We start from the raw sequence: 27725 nt of genomic DNA, 5'->3' as shown, positions 1-27725 counted from the left end.
GTGCTGCTGACTGGGTGTCTTGGCTGTATCCCCTACCCGTGGTCCAGCAACCCACCCCTCCCTTCCTCTCTCCCGTTTGGCATTTACTCCGGTAGCCATTGGGCTAATCTCCCCAAGCTTCAAGCTGTATATAGGGCCTCTGAATGCACAAGCACCCCCGTCCACGTTACAGCCTCCAAGAAAGCTTGCATGTGCATAGCGCACCCCCTCCCTCCCACATAACTGCCCCCCACCATCCTTCCCCTGAGCTCTGACTCGTATTTATCGTACCAACTCTGACTCGAGCGGGCAGAGGGAAGCGGCCCCAGGCTGCTTGCTTCCTGTCCCCTGTTCTTTTCTGAAATAAATATACGTATATAAATAAATGTATAAATACTGCTTTGTATCTGAGCTTGCTTCCTGTCTTCTTGAAATTGTTCCGGGGCAGGATGGGGTAGGGGGAAGATGGGGTCATTTGTGGGGCTGGGACCACGTGGAGCCCCTGAGCCTGATAGATGCTCTGTACCCCATTATCCCTCGTAGCTTCAGGCCTGGGAATAGGATGCGGTAGCCCCTCCCCCTAGTCACACCCCACGGATCTACTGCTGCCCGGCCTGGGATAGAAGGAGCCACCTTAGGGACAAGCTGAGCCTTTCAAGGGTACCTGGCTACACTGAGGAGGGGACTGGCCCTGGGACAGACTTAACTGGTGTGGGTTCCTAAGGAAGTTTACTCTAGAAGCCGCAGAAGAGGGCAGGCTCAGTCCCTTCCTGTCCACAGGAAGCCCTCAATTCTAAGGATAAGACAGTCCCCACATTCCCCTTCTAGGCAGAGCGCAGGGCTTCCCAGCCACAGGAACTATCTGGGAGGCAGCAGAGACACAGGAAGGGGAGGGACTGGGGAACCCTGGGTCCCAGCACCAGACAGGATGTCACATCTGCCTTTATTGTAGCAACAGGTGGGACACTTCCAGCCACAGTAAAAAAAGAAAAAAAAATTAATTTACAAAAGCAGGGATTCAGTGAAGCTGCCCGGTTGGAACCTGAAAGAGAAGGGTATCAGAATGAGAGCAGGGACCCATCTTTCCATCAGCTTCCCTCACACAGCCCCTCCACTAAGTGACTAAACATCAGCCAAAATTTATCTTCAATGACTGAGAACGCTGAAACTGACTAAAATGGAACTCCTGGCAGCAAGTCCCGGATCCTGGCCCCCCGCCTGGCCACTTGCCGATGGCTCCCCAGCCACTGTGCGTGATGTGTAAGAACAGAGATGGAACCACATGAAGCCTGTGCCCACAGCCCAAGGCAGAATATTCCAGCGCCAGACCCAGGTCAGACAATGTGGAGACCTCAGATCTGACACAGGTCCCACTTGGCTCAGATTCCCATCAGGGGACAGGGAAAGAAGCCCATGTGTCCGGTGTCTCTGTCCTTTCTGCTCAGTCTGTCTCCATTAGCCAAGGGGTCACGCAGCCCGAGGACCCCGATGTGGGGGTGCAGAGGTTTCTCCAGCATCCCACCTTGTCACCGCTCTTACCCTTGGGAGCTCATATGTAGATGCCGACCCAGAGCAGCAGGAAGAGGACTCCAAAGCCCATGAAGAGGGAGGCCACCAGGGAGATGAGGAGCTCTTTGTAGATATCCCGGGTGTATTTGGTGGACGTGACCTCATAACTGGCAGGGTGATTAAGGAGAAGCAAAGGGGTGGACTATGCAGGGCAGGGAACCCAACCAAGGCATCTCTGGGAGAAAGGCATGGGCTGAGAGCTTTCCAGGAGGCTGGTCTGGCTCTGTGCAGCTGGGCAGAGGGGTCCCAGAGATGACCTAGACCCTGGCGCTCCTACTGTTGGGGCCCGTGTCAGGCAACCAGGAGAGACTCCACCTTGAAGCCTGTCATCCATCTTAAAGACAGGATATGAACCCTGCCCAGGAAGCGAGGAAACCACTGCTAGTGTGAACCAGGTCTGGAGACTTCCCTCCCCGCAGACGGCAAACGGAGATTACAGTAAGGTCAGGCGACCCCTGTTAGATTAACCATGGAGACATCCCCCCTTGATGTATAATCACTGTCCACCCCCACCACCACCAACCTTAATTGTCTGTTCTCCTAGCACCTACTTATTGTAAAACTCAATCATGTACAACAAAGGGATTGCTAACATGTAACCAGTCAAGTAGTAGGGGGTATAAAGCTGGGCCTCTCAGAAACATCAGGGTCCTTGCTGGGAACCGATTCCGCTTGGACCCGCTGGAGTAATAAGCTGTGTTCCACTGTCGAGTGTCCTCCAAGGTGTGCTTTGTAACTCCGATTCCACAACACACTTCCACCACCCAAAGTCACACAGCTAACAATCAGCAAAGCAGGGACTAGCCCTCTGATCTCGACACCTGAGTATATCGCTCCTTTTAACACTTTCCAACTTCAGGTCCCTGTGCCCAGTCTCCAGTCCAGCCAGGCCCTCTGCTTACTATGAAACCTGAAGAGCAAACTGAGCTCACCAGAACTTGGAAAATAAGGCCACAGCCTGACTTGGGATGTCAATGGCCCCTAGCCCTTCAATTCCTGACTGTCCTGCTTCATGCCAGAACAAAAGTGGCTGGGTGCATGTACCCAGTGTAGTTCCTCCCTCCAGTTCCCCCATCACTAACTCTGGCCCACTGGCTGCTCAATCAAAGGATACACGAAGAACCAGGCGGTAAAGAACATGCCAATGGCCAGCAGCACGACGGTCAGGTGGGGAAAGACAGCCGGGTTCACGGGGCTGGTGTATCTGCTCATGGCCTCAAGTTCCTAGGGGAAGGCGTGAGATCAGAGCCACTGAAGAATCCCAAGACTTCAACCTGGGAGGATACGGGGTGATCGGAGCCTCATGCTGCTGTGACTGCAAGAAGCTTATTTCAGCCTGGGAGACAGGGACATCCTTCCTGGTTCCTTTGACAGAACCACTGTTAAATGATACCTTTTGGGAATGACAACGATTATGTTGACATCTTAAACTAAGGTGGTACTTTGTCTTTCCAGTAGGAGATGAGAAGGGCAGCTAAGAGTCAGAAGCTGAGACACACAAGGGGACTGATTGGCTACAGATCAATAGTCCGTAACATTTTTTGGTTTTGGCTGCACCATGCAGTTTGTGGGATTTTAGTTTCCTGACCAGGGAATCGAACCTGCGTTCCCTGCATTGAAAGCACAGAGTCTTAACCACTCGACTGCGGGGGAAGTCTGGTCCTCACCATTGTCTGAGGCCACTGATCATCATCGGAATAAAAAAAACAAAACATGATGAAAGGTCTGGACTCTTTGCCTGGGACAAATGACACACAAGAAAAAGTTTGTGGGAGGGGTGAGTCCCTTCACTGTTCACCTGAAACTATCATAACATTTTTCTTTAATTGGTTATACCCCAATACAAAATAAAGTGCTTTTTTTTTTTTTTTAAAAGAAAAAGTTTGCTTATGATTTTAGGAGCTTTATGGACCCATGTCTGTAGACAACAAGCTCAGAATCCGCACTGAAAGGCAGACTCTGAACTGGTACCCAGGCCTCAACTTCTAATTCTCTATTCTTCCCACTACACAATTAAGGAATCTTGGGATCTGCAAACAAAAGACATAAGTCAACATTCTAACTCTACTAAATACCATGAATCTCAGTAAGTGATTATAATATCTCTCTCACAAGGTTGATGTATGATTTAAGACAAACGTCATAGCATCTAACTCACTGCCTGGCATAGAGTAGTTGCTCAATAGGTGTTTGTTTCCTTCCCAAGGTTAGAGGGAAGATCATGAGCTAATGCTTGTGAAAGAGGGCTGTAAAAGTAAAGTTCCGTACAAATGTTAATTTCCATTGTCACCCACCAGCCAATGTTTAAATCTAGAACATAACAACTCTAGACAAGTAAACTGAGCCCATTGTTCTAAGAGACACTGGAATTCAAATCAGTAAACATTTATGCACCCCCCATAAACGATAAAGACAATCGCTGCCATTGACTGAGCCTCCAATTGCAGGCCCCGTGTTTGGCACTGGGAATACAAAGATGAATAGACATCATCCCAGGGCTCTAGGCACGTCAGATGGTGGTCACTAGGAGGCGTGGCAGATAACAAAGAAGTCCATGACACGTGGCAAGAGGGCTGTACACAGGTTGTGGGGGGCTCCCAGGACAGAGGGGGCAAGTGCCCGAGACAGTTGGAAGTGCTTCACCAAGAAGGTGACTTTTGCCCAGGGCTGGGTAGTATGAGTACGAGTTTCGCAGCTGGGAGAAACTTGTCAGATAAAGGTAACAGTTTGACCACAGGTAACAGAGCTAAATGCTGGAAGGTATTAAAAAATGCACCCACACTCCTCATCCTTATAAATCGCGAGATCAGAAGCCCAGTGCGATCAAAACCTTACCTAAGGAGTCGGCCCCTTCCCCGCCCCTCAGTCCAAATCGAAGGATCCAGGGTCCTCCCGCCCTCTAGACCTCGGGCACCTGACGCCTCTGTGAGAGAAACAGACACAGGACGGACCCCGGGGGTCCCCAGAGCCCTGTCCTGAACTTCCCTCAACCTTCTCACCATTTTGCCGGGCACAGGATAATCCGCCACTCCGCTACCGGAAGAACACGTCGGCAGGAGCAGGCGCGCTGTTCAACCGGAAGGGGAAATGCAGTCACGCGGATGGCATTGTGGGGCTTGTAGTCCCGTGGTTTCGGGTATGGTGGGATCTGGGGCCTTCAGGAGCCCGGGGTGGAGTAGAGGCAAGCAGTGGAGAAGGGTAGGGTCAGGTCGCAGAGCAGGTCCGTCCGCCCTGGCGGGACTGATTGCCGTGAGAGAAGCTGGCCGAGGGGGCTGGGGCCTGTACTACACTTCCCAGGAGGCTTCGCGCCGCGGCAGGTCACGTGACGGGAGCGCGGGCTTTGGAAGGCGGTGAAGCGAGAGGGTACCAGAGACCGGTGCTGAAGCTTCGGGGTAGAGGCGGGAGTCGGGCTAAGTTCTGTTCTGGGCCACCCGGGAGCATCCCAGAGGCCAGGTGAGACCCTTGGGAAGCGTCTCCGAGAGCGTCGGGCCCGTTTTGCGCCGGCTTTTGGGGAAGGCGGGCGGCTGCCGTGCGCTGGGCGGAGCGAGCGCGGGATTCAGACGGGCCCGCCACTTTGCAGCTGTGAGTCCCAGGCCAGTCCCTTAATCTCTGAGCCTCTTTCTTCATTTGTAGAAAGAGGATAACTCCCACCTCATGAGGTCGCTGTACATTGTGACTGAACTCCTGAAGGAGATACGTTTTTGACCTGCACTTGTTCATATCCCTTTCCTCCCTGCCAGTCGTATCCCAGCCTTTGTCTTAGGTTCCCTCGTTCTAGCAAAGCTTGAGGCACGAACCAAAGGATCGAGTGGGTTCTGCTGGGGGAACGTTTATAAACACCTAATGTTTGTCAGAGGTTTTCGTTTGATATCTCAGTTAACCCTGGCAGTAATTCTGCAAGGCAAGCGTGGTTATCATCTTACTTGGTAGATGAGAAAACCAATCCTAAATGGCTTAGTAATGTCACACGCTTGGAGAAGGCAGTGGCACCCCACTCCAGTATTCTTGCCTGAAAAATCCCATGGACGGAGGAGCCTGGTAGGCTGCAGTCCATGAGGTCGCTAAGAGTCGGACACGACTGAGCAACTTCACTTTGACTTTTCACTTTAATGCATTGGAGAAGGAAGTGGCAACCCACTCCAGTATTCTTGCCTAGAGAATCCCAGGGACGGGGGAGCCTGGTGGGCTGCCGTCTATGGGGTCGCACAGAGTCGGACACGACTGAAGCGACTTAGCAGCAGCAGCAGCAGCAATGTCACACGCTAAGTGACTTAGTGATCACTGTTACCCAGGTGGTAAATAATGGTGCCTAGATTCAAGGCCACTGCCATTCACAGAGGAACTAAGATGAGATAGACCTTGAAGAAAAGGGCTGCAGAATGGTGGGAGGAGGGTACAGCTGAGCAGAGTGAGACAAGGCAGTCTTATCCCAGCCTTTGTCTTAGGTTCCCAGACTGTAAAGGTAAGTTAGTGTGTTGGACACACCACCAGTGGGTACATGATGACTTTAAGAGGCACCCCCCAAATCCTTTTTTAAAAAATATTTATTGGCGGCTGTGGCGCATGTGGGATTTTAGTTCCCCAACCAGGAATCAAACCTGTGCCCTCTGCATTGGGAGCACAAAGTTTTAACGATTGGACTTCCAGGGAAGTTCCCTCGAATCCTTTTGAATGTTTATGCGTTTAACAGGTAGTAAAATATAACTGATAAAGCACAGGTATTATTGCTTAAGATGAATTCTCTTTTCCAATTTAGTTTTTAGAAAATGGTGTCCATATAAAGAAAATTTTAAGTGAATGAAAGTATAGGTTTTCATGGGAAGTTGCACAGAATTGTGAGGGTGGTTTAAGCCTAACTAAGTTTGGAAGATACTGTCCTAGGAGATATTTTGTTAAGGAGTCAGAACCACAGAACTGTGGTACTGGGCTAAGTGACTGTAACGTCTCTGGATCAGGACTCAGGGTGAAGAAGGAGCTGTGGAGTTCACATTTCAGACTTAGTGGTGGAGAGAAAATACAAAGGGAAAGACTTAAAACATCATGACAGAAGTAGAAACTCTTTGAAGTGCTGAGCAGATGCTGAAGAGAGATTAGAGAAGTGTTGTGAAAACCACATTACCCTCACACAGATGTTATTCCTGCCAGTTCTTCAAAGCTGCTATGTTGCCCAGAGAAACAGAACAAATAGGATCTAGAATATGGATATATGGGAAGACTGACTTTAAGGAATTGGTTCAGGTGATTGTAGGTGTTGGAAAGTTGAAAATTGTAGGTCACGTCCACAGGCTGGAGGCTCAGGTAGGAGTTGATGACTGGTCTTGAGGCAGGATTTCTTTGTGAAACTCATTTTTGTGCTTACGGCCTTTTGGCTGATTTGATGAGGCCCTCCCACACTGTGGACTTCCCTGCTGGCTCAGGTGATAAAGAATCTGCCTGCAGTACAGGAGCCCCAGGCTTGATCCCTTGGTCAGGAAGATCCCCTCTTGCCTGGAGAATTCCGTGGACACAGGAGTCTGGTGTTGCAAAGAGTTGGACATGACAGCGTGACTAACATTTTCACTTTGCCTCAATGTGGAATGAAGTCTCCTTTTCTTAAAGTCAACTGATATAGATGTTAACCACATCCACAAAATACCTGCACAGCAACACCTGCATTAATGTTTGATTAAATAATTGGATATTGTGGCCTTGACAAATTGACATAGAACTAACCCTCAGAGCTGCTGAGAGGAGGTGAGCTGGAGGAGTGAGTTGGGAATAAAGATCCAAAGGAGGAACAGATGTGTTGTTCATGAATTGGCAAGAAGAGAGATACTCCTAAGTTTGTTTACCACTTTAGACATTTGGTTGCCTTTTTATCTGTCTTGTCTCACCTTTGTGTAACCAGGATTTGCGTGTCGTTTAGGAGGCAGTTCTGCCATCATGGTCCCTGGACTCCTCAAGCTGGCCCTGGCCTCCTCCTCTGGCCTTGCTGTAGCCCTTTTTGCATGCTAGCCCTGTTTCTGCCTTAGCCACAAAACTTTTAAGTTCCTCAAGGACTTGAACGTCTTATCTTATCCTCTCAGCATGTGGTTTAGTTCTTGATACTCAGGAATCCTTAGTATTAACTGAGTGGACTACTGTTAATTGAGTAGACTTTCTTGCTGTACATTTCTTGATGACTTGGTGTCCTTTTGTTGTGCTAAATTTGTTTAGCCGAAGGCATGACGTTGATGACATAGCGCCCCTGGTAACCCTCCTGCATCCTTTAAGTACCTCCTTGTCATACCCACCTTTTCTTTTTTAGTTGTCCCTCCTGTATTGCTATGGGAATTCAAGGACTGGCCAAACTGATCGCTGATGTGGCCCCCAGTGCCATCCGGGAGAATGACATCAAGAGCTACTTTGGCCGCAAGGTGGCCATTGATGCTTCCATGAGCATTTATCAGTTCCTGATAGCTGTTCGCCAAGGCGGGGACGTGCTGCAGAATGAGGAGGGGGAGACCACCAGCCACCTGATGGGCATGTTCTACCGCACCATCCGCATGATGGAGAATGGCATCAAGCCCGTGTACGTCTTTGATGGCAAGCCACCGCAGCTCAAGTCCGGGGAGCTGGCCAAACGCAGCGAGCGGCGGGCCGAGGCTGAGAAGCAGCTGCAGGAGGCTCAGGCCGCCGGGGCTGAGGCGGAGGTGGAAAAGTTTACAAAGCGGCTGGTGAAGGTCACCAAGCAACACAACGACGAGTGCAAGCATCTCCTGAGCCTCATGGGCATCCCGTACCTCGACGCACCCAGTGAGGCGGAGGCTAGCTGTGCGGCCCTGGTGAAGGCTGGCAAAGTCTACGCCGCGGCCACAGAGGACATGGATTGCCTGACGTTCGGCAGCCCGGTGCTCATGCGGCACCTGACTGCCAGTGAGGCCAAGAAGCTGCCCATCCAGGAGTTCCACCTGAGCCGGATCCTGCAGGAGCTGGGCCTCAACCAGGAGCAGTTTGTGGATCTGTGCATCCTGCTGGGCAGTGACTACTGTGAGAGCATCCGGGGCATCGGGCCCAAGCGGGCCGTGGACCTCATCCAGAAGCACAAGAGCATCGAGGAGATTGTGCGGCGGCTGGACCCCAACAAGTACCCCGTGCCGGAAAACTGGCTCCACAAGGAGGCTCAGCAGCTCTTCCTGGAGCCTGAGGTGCTGGACCCAGAGTCTGTGGAGCTTAAGTGGAGCGAGCCCAATGAAGAAGAGCTCGTCAAGTTCATGTGTGGGGAGAAGCAGTTCTCCGAGGAGCGAATCCGCAGTGGGGTCAGGCGGCTGAGCAAGAGCCGCCAGGGCAGCACCCAGGGCCGCCTGGATGATTTCTTTAAGGTGACCGGCTCCCTCTCTTCCGCCAAGCGCAAGGAGCCAGAGCCCAAGGGAGCCGCTAAGAAGAAGGCAAAGACTGGGGCAGCAGGGAAGTTCAAAAGAGGAAAATAAACGGGTTTCCCTTCACGCTACCTCTGTGACCCCAGGATGTTTGCCACTACCTGCTAGAGCTGGCGCTGGAGAAACCTTCATGGGGGTGGGGAGGGGCTTTCATTGCTTCCCTGGCACCACCCTGCTCAATAGTGCTTTTCCCATTGTTACTTGATCTCATGGCAGGAACGCCACAGAGGTACGTCATTGTCTTCTTTTTTAGCTCAGGAAAGTATGTCAGGCTCAAGCCGCCTCTCAGGCAATTTAATGGACACTGAATCCATTGTTACATGAAAGCAACAAGTTTTGAAGAAGAGAGGGAGATAAATGGTAGAGATGAAAGAGTGGGGATGATTTCCTACCTGGCCAACCTGGTGGCTAGTGGGAGGTGACCGTGGAACCAGACTGCTGCTCTCTCTGGCTCAGCCTTGACCCGCCCCAAAGAGTAGCCATCAGGCAGATGCATTGTCTTAAACAGATGGGAAGAGCTGCTGAGAGGTAAGATAGGCAGAGAGCCAGAGTCCCTGGAGTTGGCAACAAGGGTTTGATTACCAGCTTTGTTTCCTGGGGTGGGTAGAAACTTGAACTTGCTATGAAATTTCATAGGCATAAGGTGGTGGAGTGGTTCTCACGGCCTTCCTGAAGCATTTGAGTTGAAACTTTGGGATAAGATGCTGTTTTCGTGTGCTGTTTTTTTAAGGTATGAGAAGAAAAGATTCAATAAAATTATAAAAAGTAACCAGAATGTCCTGTTCTTTGAGAACATTCGAAGACATCCCAAGTGCCCCAGGCTTCAGGCAATATAAAATGTTCTTTTCACTCCAAGGTAACATGTTAGAATTACACATTATTAACAGCTGATTTGAGAGTGGCCAGAAGATGGCACCAGGCTCCACAGGATGGCCAAGGCAGCATTGGCGGTCCTTTAGCCATGAAGCCTGGTTTACCTTGCTGGGAAAGGAGTTTTAATAAATTGAATGAATTTCTAGTTTTGCACCTACTGTGTGAGATAAAGGAGCTCCTTTCAGAAATCCTCACAATTTAGATCAACTACATCATAGCATCCAGGCATTTACTTTACCAGTTTATAAATCATGAAAGCTGTCATTCAAAAATCACTTATTTCCTCCATGACTTAAATTTCAGGTTACTCTTCTTCATAGAGTTGTAATGTTGTGGTTCTTTTTTTTTTTTTCACCAACATAATTTTTATGAATAAAACATACCCTCAGTAAAACAACATTGTAATTCAGTTATACTTGAATAAAATTTTTTAAAAACAGTAACACAACATTGTGATTATACTTAAGTAAAAAATGAATCAAAAAATATATCTGGATAGGTGTGATGTGATATCTATTGTGATTTTGATTTGCACTTCTCCCATGATTAGTGAGGTTGAGAACATTTTCATTTATTGCTTCACCATTTTTACTTAATTTTGGGGAGATGTCTGTTCAGTTATTTGGTCCATTATTAAACTGGATTATTAGCTCTTTTTTGGAACTTGATTTATAGTTATTTCTTAGTCCTTTTTCAGTCATATGGTTTTAAAATTTTCTTCCCATTCTGTTATGACTGTTGAAGAGACTTCTTTCCCATTGTGGAGTCTTAGAACCTTGGTGAAGATGATTGTGCCAGTATATATGAGTTTATCTGAGGGCTCTATTCTGGCCCATAGGTCTAGCTGCCTGTTTCTATGCCAGTACCATACTGTTTGGATTGTTGTGCCTGTGTAATATATTTGAAATCATTAAGTGAAGTCTCCATCTTACTGTCAAGATTGTTTTGGCCCTTTGGGGTCTTTTGTGTTTTTATATGCATTTTTCAAAAATTTTTATTGGCATACAGTTGCTTTACAGTGTTGTGTTAGTCTCTTGCTACATAGCAGAGTGAATCCGTGATGTGTTGGTGTATATCCTTTTAAAGACCAGTAGTGGTCAGATATTTTAAGAGTAAAGTATCTTTCAAGAGAAATCTTATGTAAAATGTAAGACTGTAAGAGCTCCTCTGGTTGAAGCAGGAATGAGATACAGTCTCCCCAGGAACATCCCACAACCAGGGGCCTCTAAACCACTAGTGTAGACAGAAAGTTCTGTCCTTAGGGCAGGGATCTTAGTCTGTTTCTAGCAGTTGACAGACCAGTTTTCCAGATTGAACCAAGCCACAAAACTTGAGTTCCATTTTTCTTCTTGACTCTGCTGCACAGCATGTGGGATGTTAGTTCCTGACCTGGGATTGAACCCTGCAGTGGAAGTGTGGAGTCAGCCCGCACTAATAGTGACGGGGGCCCAGAAGTGGGAAGACTCAGGAGTTACTGCCTTGACACAGTAGCCCCAGTTAAGGGCCTGTCTTCTGGGGGTGGCAGGTAGAGTGCTTTGTCTTCGGAATTACCTGGTCTTTTCTAGAAGTTTATTAACCACTGCAGGGAGAATTAGTCCTGCACATTTTATTTAGCACATTCTAATATTCTTGCTCGGAGAGGAGAGCTGCTCTAGTAGGGCACTGCTTAAAAGGGCATCGCTTTGCAGTCCAACTCTGACGTAAAAGAGTCAGCAAAAAGCAGTCTTACGGAGATCACCTACACTGAGATTAGATACGAGTTTAAAAGGGTGAGGGCATTGCCTCATGATAGGAGATGATGCACTGAGTGCTGAAACCACTTAGTGTTTGCAGGCCGTCTACACTGAGCACTGAAACTGCTTAGTGTATGCAGGCCGTCTACACTGAGCACTGAACCCCCTTAGTGTATGCAGGCTGTCTACACTGAGCGCTGAACCCACTTAGTGTATGCAGGCCGTTTACACTGAGCACTGAACCCACTTAGTATATGCAGACCATCTACACTGAGCACTGAAACTGCTTAATGTATGCAGGCCGTCTACACTGAGTGCTGAAACTGCTTAGTGTACACAGGCAGTCTAGCATTTAAACACTTGAGTGTCATGGGAAGGGGTTGGCCTTCTTGCCACAGTTCATCCGAACCTTGGTGATTTTCAGAGGGGCCTAACAACCCTCCCTGTACCCCAAGGGGGCTCGTGTTCTAGACAGAGCCATAGCAGTAGGTAGTAATCTGAAGCAGAGGTACAGGCAGCCCTATCAACAGGTACAGGAAAGCATCATGGATTATAAATGAAGAGCCTTTGTTTGGTCAAATTAACTTTTATTTCTCAGTTTGATTTCATCGGCACATGGTAACAACACTGGTACACACAAAAAGGATACTGACAACAGGGTCTACTTAAAAGGCCTGTGGCAGAGTGGTAGGAAGAGGAAAGTAACAAGACAGCCTAGAAGTTGGAGTTTTTAAAAAGTGAGTTCAAATGTTAGTGCTGCCACATCTATGACCAGAGAGGCAATGTATCCTCTCTCATCCTGTTTTCTCCTGTCATGGTGTGGGTCCTGTCATTGTGAGATCTCTCATGTTATCTTGCAGCTCTGAGCTTTTTGTTACTCGTCTGTCCCTTTGTGGCCATGTGAGACCACACTGGGCCAGACTAAGGGGAGAAGGCCACAGTGGTTGAGGTGCTTTGAGGACCTGGACTTGGCTCAGAAAGACCCACTAGCTTTGCTCAGATTGGGCAGCCTGGGCCCAAAGCCAGGTGGCCTGATAGGCTGGGTTTAGCACCTATTCTAGAGTGAAGAGCCAGTGAAAGCAGACTCTCCAATCTGCTTCTCAGTTGTTCTGCCCCAATGGAAAAGATCTAAAATCTGTAACCTGGTTTCCTCTGTGTGTGTGTGTGTGTGTGTGTGTATGTAAAAGTCTATTTTAAGTAACTGCAAACCCTGTTAGGTGGTGCCTCTAACCCCACCCCAACATCCCCTAGGCCCTTCATCGCCCTGGTTATCACTCTCATCTCTTTGCCATTCTCTTCCTAAACTAAATGCGAATGCTCCCAGGTCTCTGCTTTTTTCTTCTAGATTAAGGTTCTCTTTCCAGTGTCCAGAATACTCAATATGCTTAGAGAAGATGCTGTTGAACAGGTGAATTGATCTCACCTGAACTGAAAGGCTGTGGGGGTGGGGATGTGAATGCTGATAACCCGTGGGGCACAGTCCCGGCATTCCCTCTCTAGAGATGGGTTAAACTGTTTTCAATCTTTTTTTGGGGGAAAAAAAAATGGGATTAAAAAATTGTACACTGAAATGTGTTAGACTGATATACTTTTAAGAGATTCTCCTAAATTCCTACCTGGTCTCCAGCAGAGAGACACTTGAACATAGTTGCCAGAGTAAGGATTCTAAAGGACAGCCATGATGGTCAGACTTCTGTTTTTTATCTTCCTATTTCTGATAAGAACTATGAAGTCATTTTGAGCAATGCCCCTGCTCAAAAGTGATGCTGTAACATAATTTGTTACAGAAAATCTCTTAGAGCCATTATGTTCTTTGTGACTGAACTCTTGTGTTTTCATCACGACTAGTGATTCCAGTCTCTCCCCCAGCCTGGTCACTTGCGCTCACCTGACTGCTATTTTTACTAAATTTGGAATTACAAATAGGGGAGTACAGGGAAACCACTGGGAGCCCCAGTTTGTTTCTATGGAGAAGACTGAGTGCCCCACATGCCCAACTTGCTTATGGAGCAAGAAGTAGACTCCACATCCTAGGAGTGTTCTGTCCCTTGGGTGATAGTTAAGAGGGCAGTCAAAAGCTGAAAGGATTTTTAATGGCCAGCGACTCCACTGGCAGCCTCAGGCTCCCTTGGTACCCTAGATGGAACACGATACCAAATCCAGTAGTGTTAGCATCCTTCAGGGCTGGACACCTCCAACAGCACAGCCCTGGCCTCTGCTCCCCTCTGCCACCCTGCTTCTCAAAGTGGAAAAACTGCTTCTTGAGGAGTCTGAAGCAGGCATGGGTCACACCTAGCCCTAGAGTGAGCTGAGCTCCCAGGCCACACACTATGCCAGGCCTCAGAATTCTAAATCTTGCCCAGGCGGTTCAGCTGCTCTATCTTCCTCCAGCCTGTGAACCTCTTGAGGTTTGCAAGCCAGGGTAGAGAAGGCACCAAGAAGTGGACCAGTGGGCTGAGCGCCTCCCCTTCCTGGATGAAATTTCAGTGCTAAATCTCTTCCTGATTTCTGGGCTCAGTAGACCTTCCCTATTCCCACACCCTCCTGCCTCCCTCTTAGCTCACCAGCCACCTGCATCTGCCAAACAAAAAAAAGAAAGAAAACTCACAGCCCTGTCCCAGAGGCTCCACCCCTCCTTTCAAGGGGCTTGTGTTTTCCCCCCACCCCTTTGGGTCTTAGATCTGTGCCTGGAAAATAAAGGGGAGGGGTTTGAGTGCAAACCTGTTGTCTCCTCAAACCCACCCCCTTTGAATATTAGGATTGTAGTGGCATTGCCCCCAAGCTTCCGTCTGCTTTGGTGCCATAACCCTTCTTGCAGAGGGAGGCGGCTGTTATTGGTGGAGATAGGCATCTAGCCAGAGCTGCCCGGACTCCTTCAGTGAGCTGTGAGGGCAAGATGAGGGCAGGTGGTGAGGGAAACGGGCTGGAGCAGAGCCCAAAGGCAGACCACCCACAGAAGTACAGCAGTGAGGCCCTTCCAGAGGTGATGCAAGGCCCCTTTGCTTGGTGACCCTCCATTCCAGAAGACCCAGGAAGCACCGCCGTGGTTCCCACCCTGCAGTCTTATCACCGACCCCGCCACCTTGCCCTCTTCCCAAGCTCAGATACTCACTGGACAATGTCAGCGAAGGCTGAGAACAGGGGCTTGGACTGGTACTTTATGCCATGCTTGGCACACAGGGACTGCACCAGGGGAGCCACTTTGTGGTAATTGTGTCGAGGCATCGTGGGGAAAAGACTTCAGGGATAACAGGGACAGTCAGTGGCTCCAGCTCCTCTGTCCCCGCACCACCCCCTCCTTCCCCTGCTACGTGAACCCTCCCCAAGTCCCTGCCTCCCCGGCCTCCCTACTCACTGGTGCTCAATCTGGAAGTTGAGGTGGCCACTGAACCAGTCATTGAAGGCTGACTTGTGGACGTTGCATGTTGCCTGGAGCTGGAGGGGAAGGTCAGAGGGAGCATGGCTCTGGGTACCCGATGGAAGGGCCAGCCCAGCCTTCTTCAGGCAAAGCTGGCCTGCTTCAGTCACTCCCTTCTCCACATGGTGGCAGGAGAGAAGTGTCCAGCTAACGAGGCAAGGTTTGGGTCTGTGCCCACCCACCCTTTTAATTGTGTTATGCCCAGGTCTTTCAAGTGACTGTGCCTTACCTGGGTGGAGACCCAGTCCATGTTGCGGTCATGGTCAATGTGCATGGGGATGTGGTTCATCTGTGTAACCCACACAAACCAATTGCTTTCCAGGAACCTAGTGGATAATGCACCCAGATCAAATCAGTACAAGCAGAGCCCAGAGTTCTCACTCTCCATCAAATAACTGCTGCAGCCCAGCACCTTCCCCAGCCAACACTCCCAGACTAGACTGGTTATTCCCAAACGTCTGCTTCTCTGCACCAGCCCCTGCTCCCCCATCAAGTACTACCTGACCATGAAGACAAGCCCCAGGAAGCCTTTCAGTCCCAACAGCGGCACATAAGTGAGGAAGATACGGACGTAGAAAGTGATCATCCAGGCCAAGTCCTGCAGCAAGAGGCAAGAGAGCCCTGTGATGCCACAAAGCACCTCTCCTCTTGCAGCGCCTGTTTCTCTGCATGGAGCAGCCACCCTCCCTGGTCTTGAGATGAGTGGTCACAGCGGCCTCTCTCAGCTGCCCCCTCCAGTGCCATCTAGCACTGCTGCTCTGTTCTGAGCAGCGCCCCCAGCCCTCCTTGCTTATTTCCTTCACAGGTGCCAGGTCTCCCTGTCTCCAGTTCCCCCCAACCCATCTCTGTCCTCCTTCTGGCTGCCAAATGAATCTTCCAGGACCACAGCTCAGTCTGTGCCAGTACCCTGATCAAACTGTCAATCAATTTCCTGCATCACTCTCCTTCCCTGACACCCAGGTCCAGCAACCCTCGTCCAGTGACCAAATTCCCCCATTAATTCCCAGCTTCTCTGCTCAGAGTCCATTCCCACTTCCCCACCTCTACCTGTCCACGGCCAGCTAGAAAAGATGCCATGAAGTCCTTTCTGATGCCTCCCATCCAGCCAGGTGCAGTCAGCTCCCTTTTGGAATCCCAGAACCTTCAACCTATACCGTTTCTCTGGTTGTAATCACATCCTGCTTCATCAGACATTTCCTGAGAGTAGGGGCCGTCTCTCATTCCTCTTCCCCCTACCCAGCCTGGCCCCTGCTTTATGCCAAGCACAGTGACCTTAGGAGATACTCGCTGAATGAAATAGGGCATCAGAAGTCAGGTTGCCTGCTGAGCCCAAATCATCTCATCTAGAGATACGGGAGGTCTCTACCTGGTTCTGCTACTTTGCTCTAAATTAGGCCTGGAGTAAACCCCAGTGGGATTTTCCCTGGGGAACCCCATTCCCAGCCCTGAGTACTGGCGACAAAGGATGTGGGATCTGGGGGCTATGGATACTTACCACCCACTTCTTCCTGTGGATAACAAAGTAGAAAATATACCACTGGAAGTAGACAGGCAGCAAGGCTGGGGGCCCAACTGGGGAGGAAATGGAGACATGGGAGGAAGTGTGAGCTGCAGAAGGGTTGCCAAGGGCCAGCTGGTACGGGACAGATGGCCTCCAGCACAGGGCTGCCCCTCTGCCATCTCCTGTTGCCCCTCCAGCCACCCCCCTCAATCCATTAGGACTGACCAGGCACTGAAAGTGGGCGTGAATGCCAATCTGAAGAAAGGGGAATCTCCCATGGATGCTGAGAGGGTGAGGGGAAGGGCATGGCATTCTCTTCAGTGGAAGAGGACAGCTGGGGAAACGAGCTTCACTTGGTGTGGAAGCTGCCCTGCACCTGTACCTTTAAGAAAGCGCTACTCTCCCTCCCCGAGCTGAGCTGCCCTGTCTTCAGCCCTGCCTCTGCCTCTGCCTCCTCCTAGCCCTATGCTCATCCTTGCAGCCATCAGCCCCCTGCTCCTGGCTGCTCCACCACACGGGTGAAGGGACAGGAGCTGGAAAGTGTGTGTGTTGAGTGGGGGGACCCTGCTGATCCTCCACAGGCTGAAAGCTCACTTCCCTGGACTAGGGAAATGAGCTGGTGCCACCCAACCTGAAGCAGCCTGGAGGTCAACTATGGAAGGGGCGCAAGAGCATCTCAGAACTGGGAGTTGAAGCGGCTCATCCACTGTGCTAGTCGGTTTCCTTCTGTTTCCCTTCTCCGCAGGGTCCTGAAGTTACCTATAACCCAGCATCACGACGCTCACCCATGGCTCTTCTATCCTGATGTGCCATGGATTCTAGCCTTTCTTCCAATGTTTCTGTCCCACCCTTCTATCCCATCCCCGTTTGTCCATAGGGATGGAATTCCAGGCAGTTAAGATAAATTCCCTTGAACTAAAATGAGATCAATGGAATCGTCCCCGCCTTGGGGGAACGGCTGACGTTTAAAATTCCTTAGGCATTATGGAAGGGGTAAAGAATCTGCCTGCAAAGCAGGAGACCTCAGTTCGATTCCTGGGTTGGGAAGATCCCCTGGAGAAGGAAATGGCAACCCACTCCAGTGTTCTTGCCTGGAGAATCCCACAGACAGAGGAGCCTGGCAGGCTACTGTCCATGGGGTCGCAAGAGTCGGACATGACTTAGTGACTAAACCACCAGCACAGGCATTATGGAGCAAATCTTTAAAGCAGCACCAGTCTTCAGAAAGAGCTTAACAACTTCCCTGGTGGTCCGGTGGTTAGGAATCCGCCTTGCAGTGTAGGGGTCTTGGGTTTGTCCCCTGGTCAGGGAACTAAGATCCCACATGCCATGGAGTAACTAAGCCCGCACTCCTCAACTACTGAGGCTGGTGCTCTCCAGGGCCGGCACGCCACAACTAGAGTCTGTGATCCACAGTGAGATTCCTTCATGCAGCAGCTAAGACCCAACACAGCCAAATAAACGGGCATTTTTAAAAAAGGAAGAAAGAAAAGAGCTTAAAACAACCATAGAAATGTTGTCTCTTCCGCTCCCTTTTGTGGTCCAATTCTCCCGTTGCTAGTCTAGCTACCTTGCGTCCCCCAGGGAGTTGGACTGTGCCCCACCTTGACCCTGATGTATGCTTGACAAATCAAAGTGAAGTTTAACAGGTTTAATCAGGCTTGCTCCCCACCACTCAGTTCCCCTGTGGAAGCCAGCGTGGGCCTGGAGGAACTAGTTTGATCCCAACACCAGTGACCTTTGACCAAACATTAGCCTTAGAAGCTAAGACTTTCCCTTGCAGGGAGTAACCTGTTCCATGAGGAGAACTTCCTCCAGCCTTAACTTCAAACACTGTCATCCCAGGAGGCTTATTCCCTACTCACACCCCAGTTGGCAGCCCCTGCCAAGGCAGCGGCCCCCCTGGTGCTGGAGGATACTCACTCAGGAAAAAGTATTTGTGCTGGTGGTTGTAGGGCATGTACTTTTTCTTCTGTTTCCCGAGCTGGGAAGGAAAAGCACACACAAATCAGCACCCACAGGCCGGTCACCCATTCCCCTCCCCTTGTGACTCTGGGTCTTCCCCGAGCAGGAGCAGAAGCCTACGGCAGGGGCCGTCAGTTTGCTGGCGCCATGGAAGGCTCCCATAGGCCCAGCCTGACCTCCAGCTCCTGGCGCATGAAGCCCAAGCTGCTGGGCTTGCTAAGCTCGCCATACCATGAATGCAGCTTGGTAGCTCATACCTGTACAAGGCATGAGCACAGCAGAGCCTGGGTGTCCTCAGGGCTCCCCATGTTCATCCAGAGACATCTTTTAAAGGTTTCCAGGGCCCCCCACCTCCCCTCCTGTCTCCATCTGGTACTTTTTTGACACCAGGGTCTCCACAGACAACCATCTTCACCCCTATATGGGCCAGCAGTCTCTCTATATCCCAGCCCCTGACCTTCTCCAAAATCATTCGGTTTCTTCAGATGTCAACATGAACTTTATAAAATCCCTTGAAAGCTAAGCAATATATGCCAAATATTTGTGGAAAGAATACCAAGAACAGCTTGGCAATCTGAAGGTCCTGGCAAGCCAGCAGGTGGTAAGGCAAGCTGCTGCCAGTTCAGCCAGGGTCCCCTAATGAGAGCATTCAAAACCATGACAGTGGAACTCTGCACTCTCCTTCAACAGCTCCTTCTGCCCCATGTGCCCTCGTTGGTTCTGATGACCAGACGACCACAGGGTAAGGGAGGAACTCTACCCCGGAGCAGGATACCCCAGAGCTCATCCTTCCTTCATAAGTCCATTTGCTATTCTGACAGAACATTTACTGAGACTGTGCCAGGCACTTTTGCTAAATGCAAAATGCATTCTTCCTACGTTAACTGATTCATTCAACAAGTATTTATTAAGTGTCTATGTGCCCGGCACTGTTCTAGGTGTGAGTATACAGAGATGAGCAACATAAAATTCCTACCCTCGTGGAGCTTATAATCTTAGGAGAGGGAGCTGGTAATGACCTTATAGACAGAGTTGAAGATAATTACAGATTAAAAGCAGTAAAATATGACCGAAAGAGAGGGAGGCAGTGTCTTGGGTAGGATAGTCAGATATGGCCTCCTTGGGGCCCTGACATCAGAATGAAGACCTGAATGATGAGAAGGAACCATCTGTGCTGACGCTGGGAGGAAAAGCAGTTAAAGCAGAGGGAACAAAGGTTTGGGGTGTTCAAGGGACAGAGGAAGGCCAGTGCGGCTGGGAATATAAAAGGGAGAACAGTCAATAAAGCCAGAAAACTTGGGATGGGCAAATCATGCTGGCCCTGGGAAGGCTACAGGAAGGAGTTTGGATTTTATTCCAAAAGTGATGGGAAGCCCTGGTTGGCCTTCAGCAGGTGGCAGGATCTGCTTTGCCCTTTAAAGGCTCACTCTGGCTAGTGGTGGGGAGAATGAACCACAGGGGTCAGGCAGAGTTGAAGGGAGACCAGCAAGGAGACTGAACCAGTATTCCAGATCTGAGATGGACCAGACCCAGGGATGGGAGGCAGAGGAGATGGAGAAGTCTATGGATTGGGAATATGTTTTGAAGGCAGCATCCCATCCCAAGCAACATTAACTAAGAGGGAGAAGCTGGAAGAGAAGCATCTGCCATGTTTGGTGGAGTAGGTGGGTAGAACTCTGGCCTTCTTGTTATGGATCTATTACAGAAGGGAGCTCTGTCTGCCAGCTGCCTCCTTGAATGGCAATCAAGACTGTAATGGCCATTACAATGCTGATAACTGCCCCACTGTGTTTCAGCTCTTGAAGGCCAGTAAAGTTATCTCTATATGAAGAGTTCCCTACATTTCCCATGTTCTCCAGGGGAGCTGGAAGGCACTGGGACAGATGCTCCTGGGTCAGCCCAGGGGTCAGTGCTCAGTCTGGACCCTCTGAGGCTGAACCAAGAGCCAAGCAGTCTGTAACCCATGCATTTCCTAACAGACAGCCTATCCTCAGCCTTGTAACTAAAAGAAAACAAAAAAAAAACAAAAACAAAAAAACCCCCAAAACACCAGAGAGTTATTTTGGTCCCAGAGCATTCTCTATTTTTAGTGTCTACAGAAAGGAATTTCCTAAAAACCCGAGTACCAAGAAACAACAGAGGGGAAAAAAAGAAGCAACAGAGGCAGTGGTGTGAGAAGGTTCCCTTCCATTTAAGACTCTCATCCTTTTTAAAAAAAAAATCTTTATAGTGGCAACAGAAGTGCTACCAGGAGCCTCATGCTGTGCCCAGTAAACAACCCACACTGCTCTCTAAGGAGCCACCTGAGCCAGGGGAGGCCAGGGCTGGTATGTCATTTGCACAGTGTTGGGCACAGAGCAACCAAGTAAGTCTCTTTTCAGGAAGTGGGAAAATTAGAACCTTGTGGTCAGAGGAAATACAAGCCCCAAGCTAGGGGTTCCTAGTGCTAGGACGGCCAGTGCTGCCAGAACCTTCCCAGAGAGTTCTTCTCATGGCCAGAAAGGAAGGAGGGCCAGGCTGTCTCGAATTCAGGCCTGGAACTGAAATGTTTTTAACAACCGTTTAATTCTGGGTGTGCTGAAATGTCACAGCGTGTCATGGAGTGGGGGAGGGGGACCTGGCAAAACTCTGACTACTGCCCAGAGCCTTGGGACAAAGGGTTTTAAATCAACTTTTCAAAGAACTCCACTGGCCACTCACAGCCTTCTGTTGCCTAGCACTCACTACAGGCTCACAAGGTCTCCCAGCCACTCTCAGGAATTCATCCCGTAGCGGCTGCAGTGTAATTGTTGCTCAGCCTCAGATGGCAACTCAAACCCAGTGCTGACCACCCTGAAAGTCAGACTAGAATCAGGTGGGCAGGAAGAATTACTCAGTGGATGAATATTCTAGGCAATGGGCGTCAGAGGCATAATCCAGTCTAGCTGTTGTGGGGGAGACGATGACACAGTAGGATGTGAGTGGGACGATTACAAAGTGCAGGGGGCTGACTGCCTGGGGTGGGGGTGTCTAAAAAGCACCTGCGAGGAGGACCATCCATCGCCTTCCTTCAAGGCTGAGCAGCATTTGCACAGCAATCTGGTCATCCTTTGGGTCCTTGGCAGCACGTGGTACCTTTCTGCAACAGCTATTTGCTGACTTGAACTCACTACGAAGGACTTAGGCTGTTCTGGGCAGCCTGTTTATTCCCTATGGCCTCCCATGACTTCCAAACAGTCGCCCAGCCAGCCTGGCCCGCAATGTCTTACCCACACAGACCAGCACGGTGAGCACTTCCCCACAAGCCCACTGTGCTGGCTGGTTTCTGTGCTCCAAGAGCATCACTGATACCTCTGCTCACCTCCACAGAGAGGACCTTCCCCAGGGCAAAGAAGAAGGGGTGCATGTTGATGTCGGGGTCTTTGCGGAAGCAGTTGGGCTTGGCATGGTGCTGGAAGTGCAAGTGGTTCCACCAGCTGGCAGGGGCCCCCTACAGAAAAGTGGGGTGTGAGTATGAAAGCCTTGTGTCCCCTCTCCCCTGGGCAGCCCATCGTCGACTTGAGTTTCAGAGAGTTCCTCCCCATCCCACTGACCTTCAGGTGACCGATCACAAAATGATGTAACAGGTGGTTCCACTTAGAGGTGCCGAAGACGGACAGGTGTCCAAAGTCATGCTGCAGCCAGCCAGCCTGGGCCTGAGTGAGAAGGGTTAGTGCTGAGAGCAGCCCAGCGTCCATCTGAACTGACTCGGCCTCTCCCCCTTCCCTCATCCACCTGGCCTGTGCTGGCCAAACTGAGTACATCCAGAAAGGAGTCAGGAAGTCTGGGTCCTGCCTCTGCCACCAACTCACATGAGAGCTGGGGCCAGTCACTATCCCTTCTCTGTTCTTTGGAGTCTCCAGCTCTGGGCCTCTGTGACTTCTGATGGACTAAACATCCAGAACTACAGACTGGGACGGAGTGACAAACTCAGGCAAGCAGGAGGCTTAATGAACAAGTGGGTTATGATAGCTAGGTGTTGGGGCAGTGTTGTGGTGGGGAGCGGGGGAAGCCAAGCTTTACCGAGAAACCAGAACCTTGGTTTTTGACACACCTGGACCATGACAGAATCTGAACATGAAGTTTCTGAGGAGACATGTCACAAGAAGAAGGGAACCCTGGGAGGAGCAGCTAGAGGCAGCGGGAGAAATGGAAGGTGCATGTGTGGTGAAGATGAGCAGAGAGAAGCCACAGACAATGGAACAGGCGTTCTCTTCCTGTACCAACTCTCCCGCTGTGTCCTCAGTGGCCTCCTAAGGGGTACAAAGAACTTACCCTATGGATGCTGGGTGAGGCAGGGCTCTCACCTGAACTATACTGAGCAGCACGGAACACAGGAGGAAGGGCACCAAGGACGTCCCAAAGAGCCAGAGAGTGAGCCAGGCAGCGACGTCCAGCAGCAGGATGTGCAGCAGGTACAGCAGGAAGAAGACAGGGTTGGCCTTCATGAGCCCCATTCGCTCCACCGTGGCCCGCAGCTCCCGGAACTCGTGAATCAGCTCTTTCTGTAGAAGAGTGGAGATGGAAAGGCTGTTATTCTCCCCAGTGCAACCCAGCACTGGAGCCAAGATCCCTCTTAAGCTCAAGGCACTCCCACTGCGATAACTGAGGAAGCCCACAGTCCTAGGTAAAGGTACCACAATGCCAACGATAACAGGAGGTGCTGTATGGTCAAGTCTAAGACCATGTGGTCTCTGGAGTTAAACAGAATCATTCTACCCTTGCTCTGCCACTTACTGACAGTGTGATCCTTGGTCATGTTGCTTAATCTCTCTGAGCCTCAGTTTTCTCATCTGGAACTGTGGATTATATGATGTTATACTTGGCACAGAGTTAAGTGCTCAGTTGATTGGTCTCGGGTTGAGGATGGTGATGGTAGTGGTGGTGGCCTTGTGAGAACCACAGCTTCCAAAGGCCCTGAAACCCAACAACTATGTGGGAGAAGCAAGGATCTCAAGATTTGCAAGAACTACTGACTGTGGTCACCTGTGAGCATATGGAGGCCTGTCTTCTACCCCCTGCCCCTCCATCACCACAGGGTCTCACATTCTTAGTGGGCTCAAAGCTGGGCTGCTCCGGAGACAGCTCTCCAATCAGGAGGGAGTTCATATACTTCCTCACAAGGCCCTTGTTGATGTGGAACGCCACAAAGGGATCCTGCAAGGATGGGGAGAAGACAGAACAGTGAGGAAGTCAGCCCTGCCCCCTGGGCTTGTGGAGGGCTCACACCAAAGGCCATCCTCCTGATCCTGCAAGGACACTGCACCCAAGTTCAAACGGAGACCACCGCCCTCCAGGCAGCCTTCCTTTGAAGCTGCTCAGACTAGTCCCTAGTGTCCACCACTCAAGATCACCCACAGCATCTGTGTTCTGTTTTTTCCTGTGGTCATGTATGGATGTGAGAGTTGGACTGTGAAGAAGGCTGAGCGCCGAAGAATTGATGCTTTTGAACTGTGGTGTTGGAGAAGACTCTTGAGAGTCCCTTGGACTGCAAGGAGATCCAACCAGTCCATTCTGAAGGAGATCAGCCCTGGGATTTCTTTGAAAGGAATGATGCTAAAGCTGAAACTCCAGTACTTTGGCCACCTCATGCAAAGAGTTGACTCATTGGAAAAGACTCTGATGCTGGGAGGGACTGGGGGCAAGAGGAGAAGGGGACGACAGAGGATGAGATGTCTGGATGGCATCACTGACTCGATGGACGTGAGTCTCAGTGAACTCCGGGAGCTGGTGATGGACAGGGAGGCCTGGCGTGCTGTGATTCATGGGGTCGCATAGAGTCGGACACGACTGAGCGACTGATCTGATCTGATCTGATCTGAAGGGTACCACACCAAGGAACAGGAAGCACAGGGAGGGGGGACCACAGAAAGCCACGCCTGGGCTGGCCTTTCCTCTGGATGGCTCATGAAACGTGAGGAGGGAGACTTCTTGTGTCCACTAGGGGCTTGTGCATTTCTCCCACTTTGCTCCACAGCTGTTCCGGTCGGCCTTCCATATTTCTCCTCCCAGTCTGAACACCCCATGCCCTGGCGCACCAATTTTGGTTCTCCAAGGTGGGGTCCTCAGTGACTAAATTGATGAGATTAACGTCCTGAAGGTCAGACAGGCCCCAGGCCCTAAGGCAAAGCCACTAGCGAGGAGGGAGCCGGGGCGGAGTCGGCGGCCAGTGGCACCACAAGTCCGGACCAATCGCACTCCCGGCTGCAGCCAGCCCCGGCCCCCAAATCACACTGCAAGAAGCCCCAGCGTTCCGGCCTGCTCCGTCTACGCATGCGCCAGTCCACATCTTCGCCTTCGGCCACAGCCTGCGCGCCCCAGTGGTCTCTCCGGAGACGAGCACAGCCTCCCAGGCTTGGCGCGTGCGAGGGAGGGGCTGGGCCTCACACGGTTAGGCTTCACCGCAACATCACGAGAACCCTAGTGGCCCAAGGGGCGCTCTGAGAGAGCAGGGAGAAAGCTGGGAACAGTAGAAAGGGTCTCGGCGCCAGGCGAAGTATATAGGGTGAGAGGACACAGCGAAGCAAAAGCTCCAATCTCTGGGTCCCAAGGAGTACCCCCTGCTCCCCACCAGCTCTGGAACTCAGAAGGGAGGTGCTAGCACATTATCTAGAGAGAGAAGTGGCAGAATTGGGGCTGGGGAGCGCGCTGGCCCGAGGAAGGGATGCCACCAGCACCGGGCTTAGAGCCCAGGACAGCAAACAGCTGTCCGCTGTGGCGAATAGCTGGAGACCCTGCTGGACTGAGGCTGAGTGACCTCCCCACGGGATTCCAGGACTGCTCTCGGGTCCTAGCTAAGTGTATGCTGGTGCAGGCTCCCCACCTTCCGTACAATGGCCCCATTCCTCCCTGGGCACGAGCAGGTGCTAGGCGTCTCTGGCCAGTGCTGCCCCATCCCCTCTCTCTTCTTCACCCTGTGCAAGGGTTCCCAAGACAGCGGGCGCCAGGTGGCTTTCCCCCAACTCAGTTCTCCGTCCTGCCTGCCCTCTCCAGCCTAGCCAGGCACGCTCGGTCCAGACGCCGCTGCGCTTCCCTCCCAGCCACCCAGACAGGTCAAGAATCCCTCTCCCCACCACTGACCCCTCCTCCCTCGGTCTCGGCAGGTCCGCCGTCGGGAAGCCCCGCACCCCGGAGCTTCTCTCTCCTAGCCCTGCTCCCCGGCCTGCCCACGCTTCGAGACCGCAGATTCCGGGCCGCAAACAGAGCCCACATAGCGGTGGCGCGGCCCTTTGTCTGTGCGTGCACATTGCCAGCCTCCGTCCCTACTCCCCAGACTCCACTTTTTCACCGCCTCTCCTGCCCTTGCATCCCAATTTGGCAGCACACCCAGTTACCCAGCAACAGGTACGCTCCTGCGCCTCCCGGCTTTTCCCAGAACTAGAGAGTGTTCAACCACGACTACCAAACTTCCTGTCTCGCGCGCTGAGCCTCCAGCTCTAGCCGTCCGGTCCCGCCTCCTCCGGTGCCCCCGTCTGGCAGCGCTCACCGTGGCATCCTGCCCCGCGTAGTGGCTGATGACCCGGGAGCCCCCGGGATGTCGGCGGACGAATTCACTGATGTTGTACACCTTTCGGTCAATCACGAGCCACCGCTCTTTTTCACGTCCAGAGCGCTGAGCCACTTCGTCCCAGGTGAAATAGCGTGGGGTCGGCCCCTGGGCCGGGGTCTCGGGGGCCATTGGGGCCGGGCAACAACGCGCGCCAGCTGGGTGGCTGCGGTCAGGCGCGGGCACAGGACCCTCGGGGTAGCGCGCGCCGGCCTCGTAGGCTCCGGTAGCGGGTCCGCTGGTGCGGGTCCGCTGGTGCGCGTCAGGATCCCCGCCGCTCGCGCACCTGGTTTTCAGCCACTGAGGGGTGTTGGCGCTGAGCCCACTGCGCGCGCTCCTATTGGTCGAGGCGCGTGGCGCGGGGAGCAAGTCCCCGCCTCCCCGCCGGCCCAGCTCGGGCGTGCGCTTCAGGAGGGTCGTGGCAGGAGGGCGGCGGGCCGGAACGCGCGCCCCCTTGCGGGCATCTTGCTGGGGTCGCCGCCGGATCCCACTTTTCGACTCGCGCCTTTCGCTCACAGAGGGCGCCGCGGATTGGATAACGGTTCTTGTGAAGACTCCTGGGTGCGGGGCCCGGCTCGGGGAGGGGGGCACCGAGTGCGCGGGCGCCCTGGGCCTCTAGGGTAGGGTGGGCTCGGCCGGGGTGGAGGGCAGTGGGCAGAGGATGAGCCGGGTGAGTGGGTGGATGAAGGGCGGGCCTCGTTGCCAAGAAGGCCTGCCATGCCTACAGGGTTGAAGATTTTGGGGTTTGGCGGGGGGGTGTGGAGGGGGCTGTCCCAGGGGCCTCGTCTTCGGAGTGGGGGCATCCTCGCTTGTTTCAGACCGTGACCTGATGAATTCTCCCGCCTTCTCCCTACGTAGCTCCACCGGTTGAGTGACTGGAATGAAAGAGTCAGAACCCTTGGCAGTTATCTTGCAAAAGCATAATTATGGGCTGTTGGCTCTGGAGATGGGTGGGAATGGTTAGTGCTTTACTGTGCTCAGTATAACGTTAAAAATGCCCTACAAATGTTATAACCCTGTTTGCCTTTTTTGCTTGTTGTTTTCATTTTTGTTCTTTTTTTTTTTTTTATTCTCCCAATTAACTGCCATCCTTAAATAAAAAGAAGTGGCCCAGCATCTCCGAGTCTCTGGGAGGCCCTGAGTGAACAGCCTGGACCTTCCTGTTGAGGCATCCCTCCTCTATCTGGAGGCACCTGCGAGCTGCAGGACGCCTTTAGGTAGCTTAGGGGCTTGGAGCTCTGAGCTTTCCGAAAATGTGAAAAAGAACACAGAAGCTTCCGGGTTGGGAGGGGCGGGGGCAGTTAAGAAGCTGTTAGAGTTATGAAGAAGCTCAGTTCATGTGTTAAATTTTATTTATTCAGAAAGCACTTTACAAAGCACATACTATGTGCCAGGCACTGTTTTTAGTACGTTGTGAACGTTCAGTTCAGTTCAGTCACTCAGTCGTGTCCGACTGTTTGCGACCCCATGAATTGCAGCACGCCAAGCCTCCCTGTCCATCACCAACTCCCAAAGTTCACTCAAACTCAGGTCCATCGAGTCGGTGATGCCATCCAGCCATCTCATCCTCTGTCGTCCTCTTCTCCTCCTGCCCTCAATCCCTCCCAGCATCAGGGTCTTTGCCAATGAGTTAACTCTTCGCATGAAGTGGCCAAAGTATTGGAGTTTCAGCTTTAGCATCATTCCTTCCAATGAACACCCAGGACTGATCTCCTTTAGAATGAAC

General features: G+C 51.5%; 3 protein-coding genes across 4 annotated transcripts; 1 reads left to right on the top strand and 2 right to left on the bottom strand.

The window, feature by feature from the left end:
• Positions 1–910: 910 nt before the first annotated feature.
• Positions 911–4651, bottom strand: TMEM258 (transmembrane protein 258). Its single transcript, XM_005901283.3, has 4 exons — positions 4548–4651; positions 2663–2772; positions 1519–1655; positions 911–1021 (listed from the first exon to the last, which is right to left on the bottom strand). Exons 1-3 carry the CDS (start codon positions 4548–4550, stop codon positions 1529–1531), a joined length of 240 nt encoding a protein of 79 aa, XP_005901345.1. The 5' UTR covers positions 4551–4651; the 3' UTR covers positions 911–1021; positions 1519–1528.
• A 191-nt stretch (positions 4652–4842) lies between these two features.
• FEN1 (flap structure-specific endonuclease 1) lies at positions 4843–10703 on the top strand. Its single transcript, XM_005901284.3, has 2 exons — positions 4843–5001; positions 7835–10703. The coding sequence occupies exon 2, from the start codon at positions 7854–7856 to the stop codon at positions 8994–8996; it is 1143 nt and encodes a 380-aa protein (XP_005901346.1). The 5' UTR covers positions 4843–5001; positions 7835–7853; the 3' UTR covers positions 8997–10703.
• A 1398-nt stretch (positions 10704–12101) lies between these two features.
• FADS1 (fatty acid desaturase 1) lies at positions 12102–26318 on the bottom strand. Of its 2 annotated transcripts, none has more exons than XM_005901286.3 (12): positions 25940–26318; positions 23500–23610; positions 22761–22958; positions 22008–22109; positions 21776–21904; positions 18394–18454; positions 16465–16541; positions 15470–15567; positions 15199–15295; positions 14907–14986; positions 14664–14789; positions 12102–14434 (listed from the first exon to the last, which is right to left on the bottom strand). In XM_005901286.3, exons 1-12 carry the CDS (start codon positions 26129–26131, stop codon positions 14383–14385), a joined length of 1323 nt encoding a protein of 440 aa, XP_005901348.2. In that variant the 5' UTR covers positions 26132–26318; the 3' UTR covers positions 12102–14382. The 2 variants fall into 2 exon arrangements, with proteins under 2 accessions (XP_005901348.2, XP_070216437.1); XM_070360336.1 differs by lacking the exon at positions 25940–26318 and adding an exon at positions 25788–25916.
• Positions 26319–27725: the final 1407 nt, after the last annotated feature.

The sequence above is a fragment of the Bos mutus genome, chromosome 22 (genome assembly GCF_027580195.1).
Source record: "Bos mutus isolate GX-2022 chromosome 22, NWIPB_WYAK_1.1, whole genome shotgun sequence".
Taxonomy (NCBI): domain Eukaryota; kingdom Metazoa; phylum Chordata; class Mammalia; order Artiodactyla; family Bovidae; genus Bos; species Bos mutus.
The sequence above is the reverse complement of the archived record's forward strand: the minus strand, read 5'-3'. Positions and strand labels throughout refer to the sequence as shown.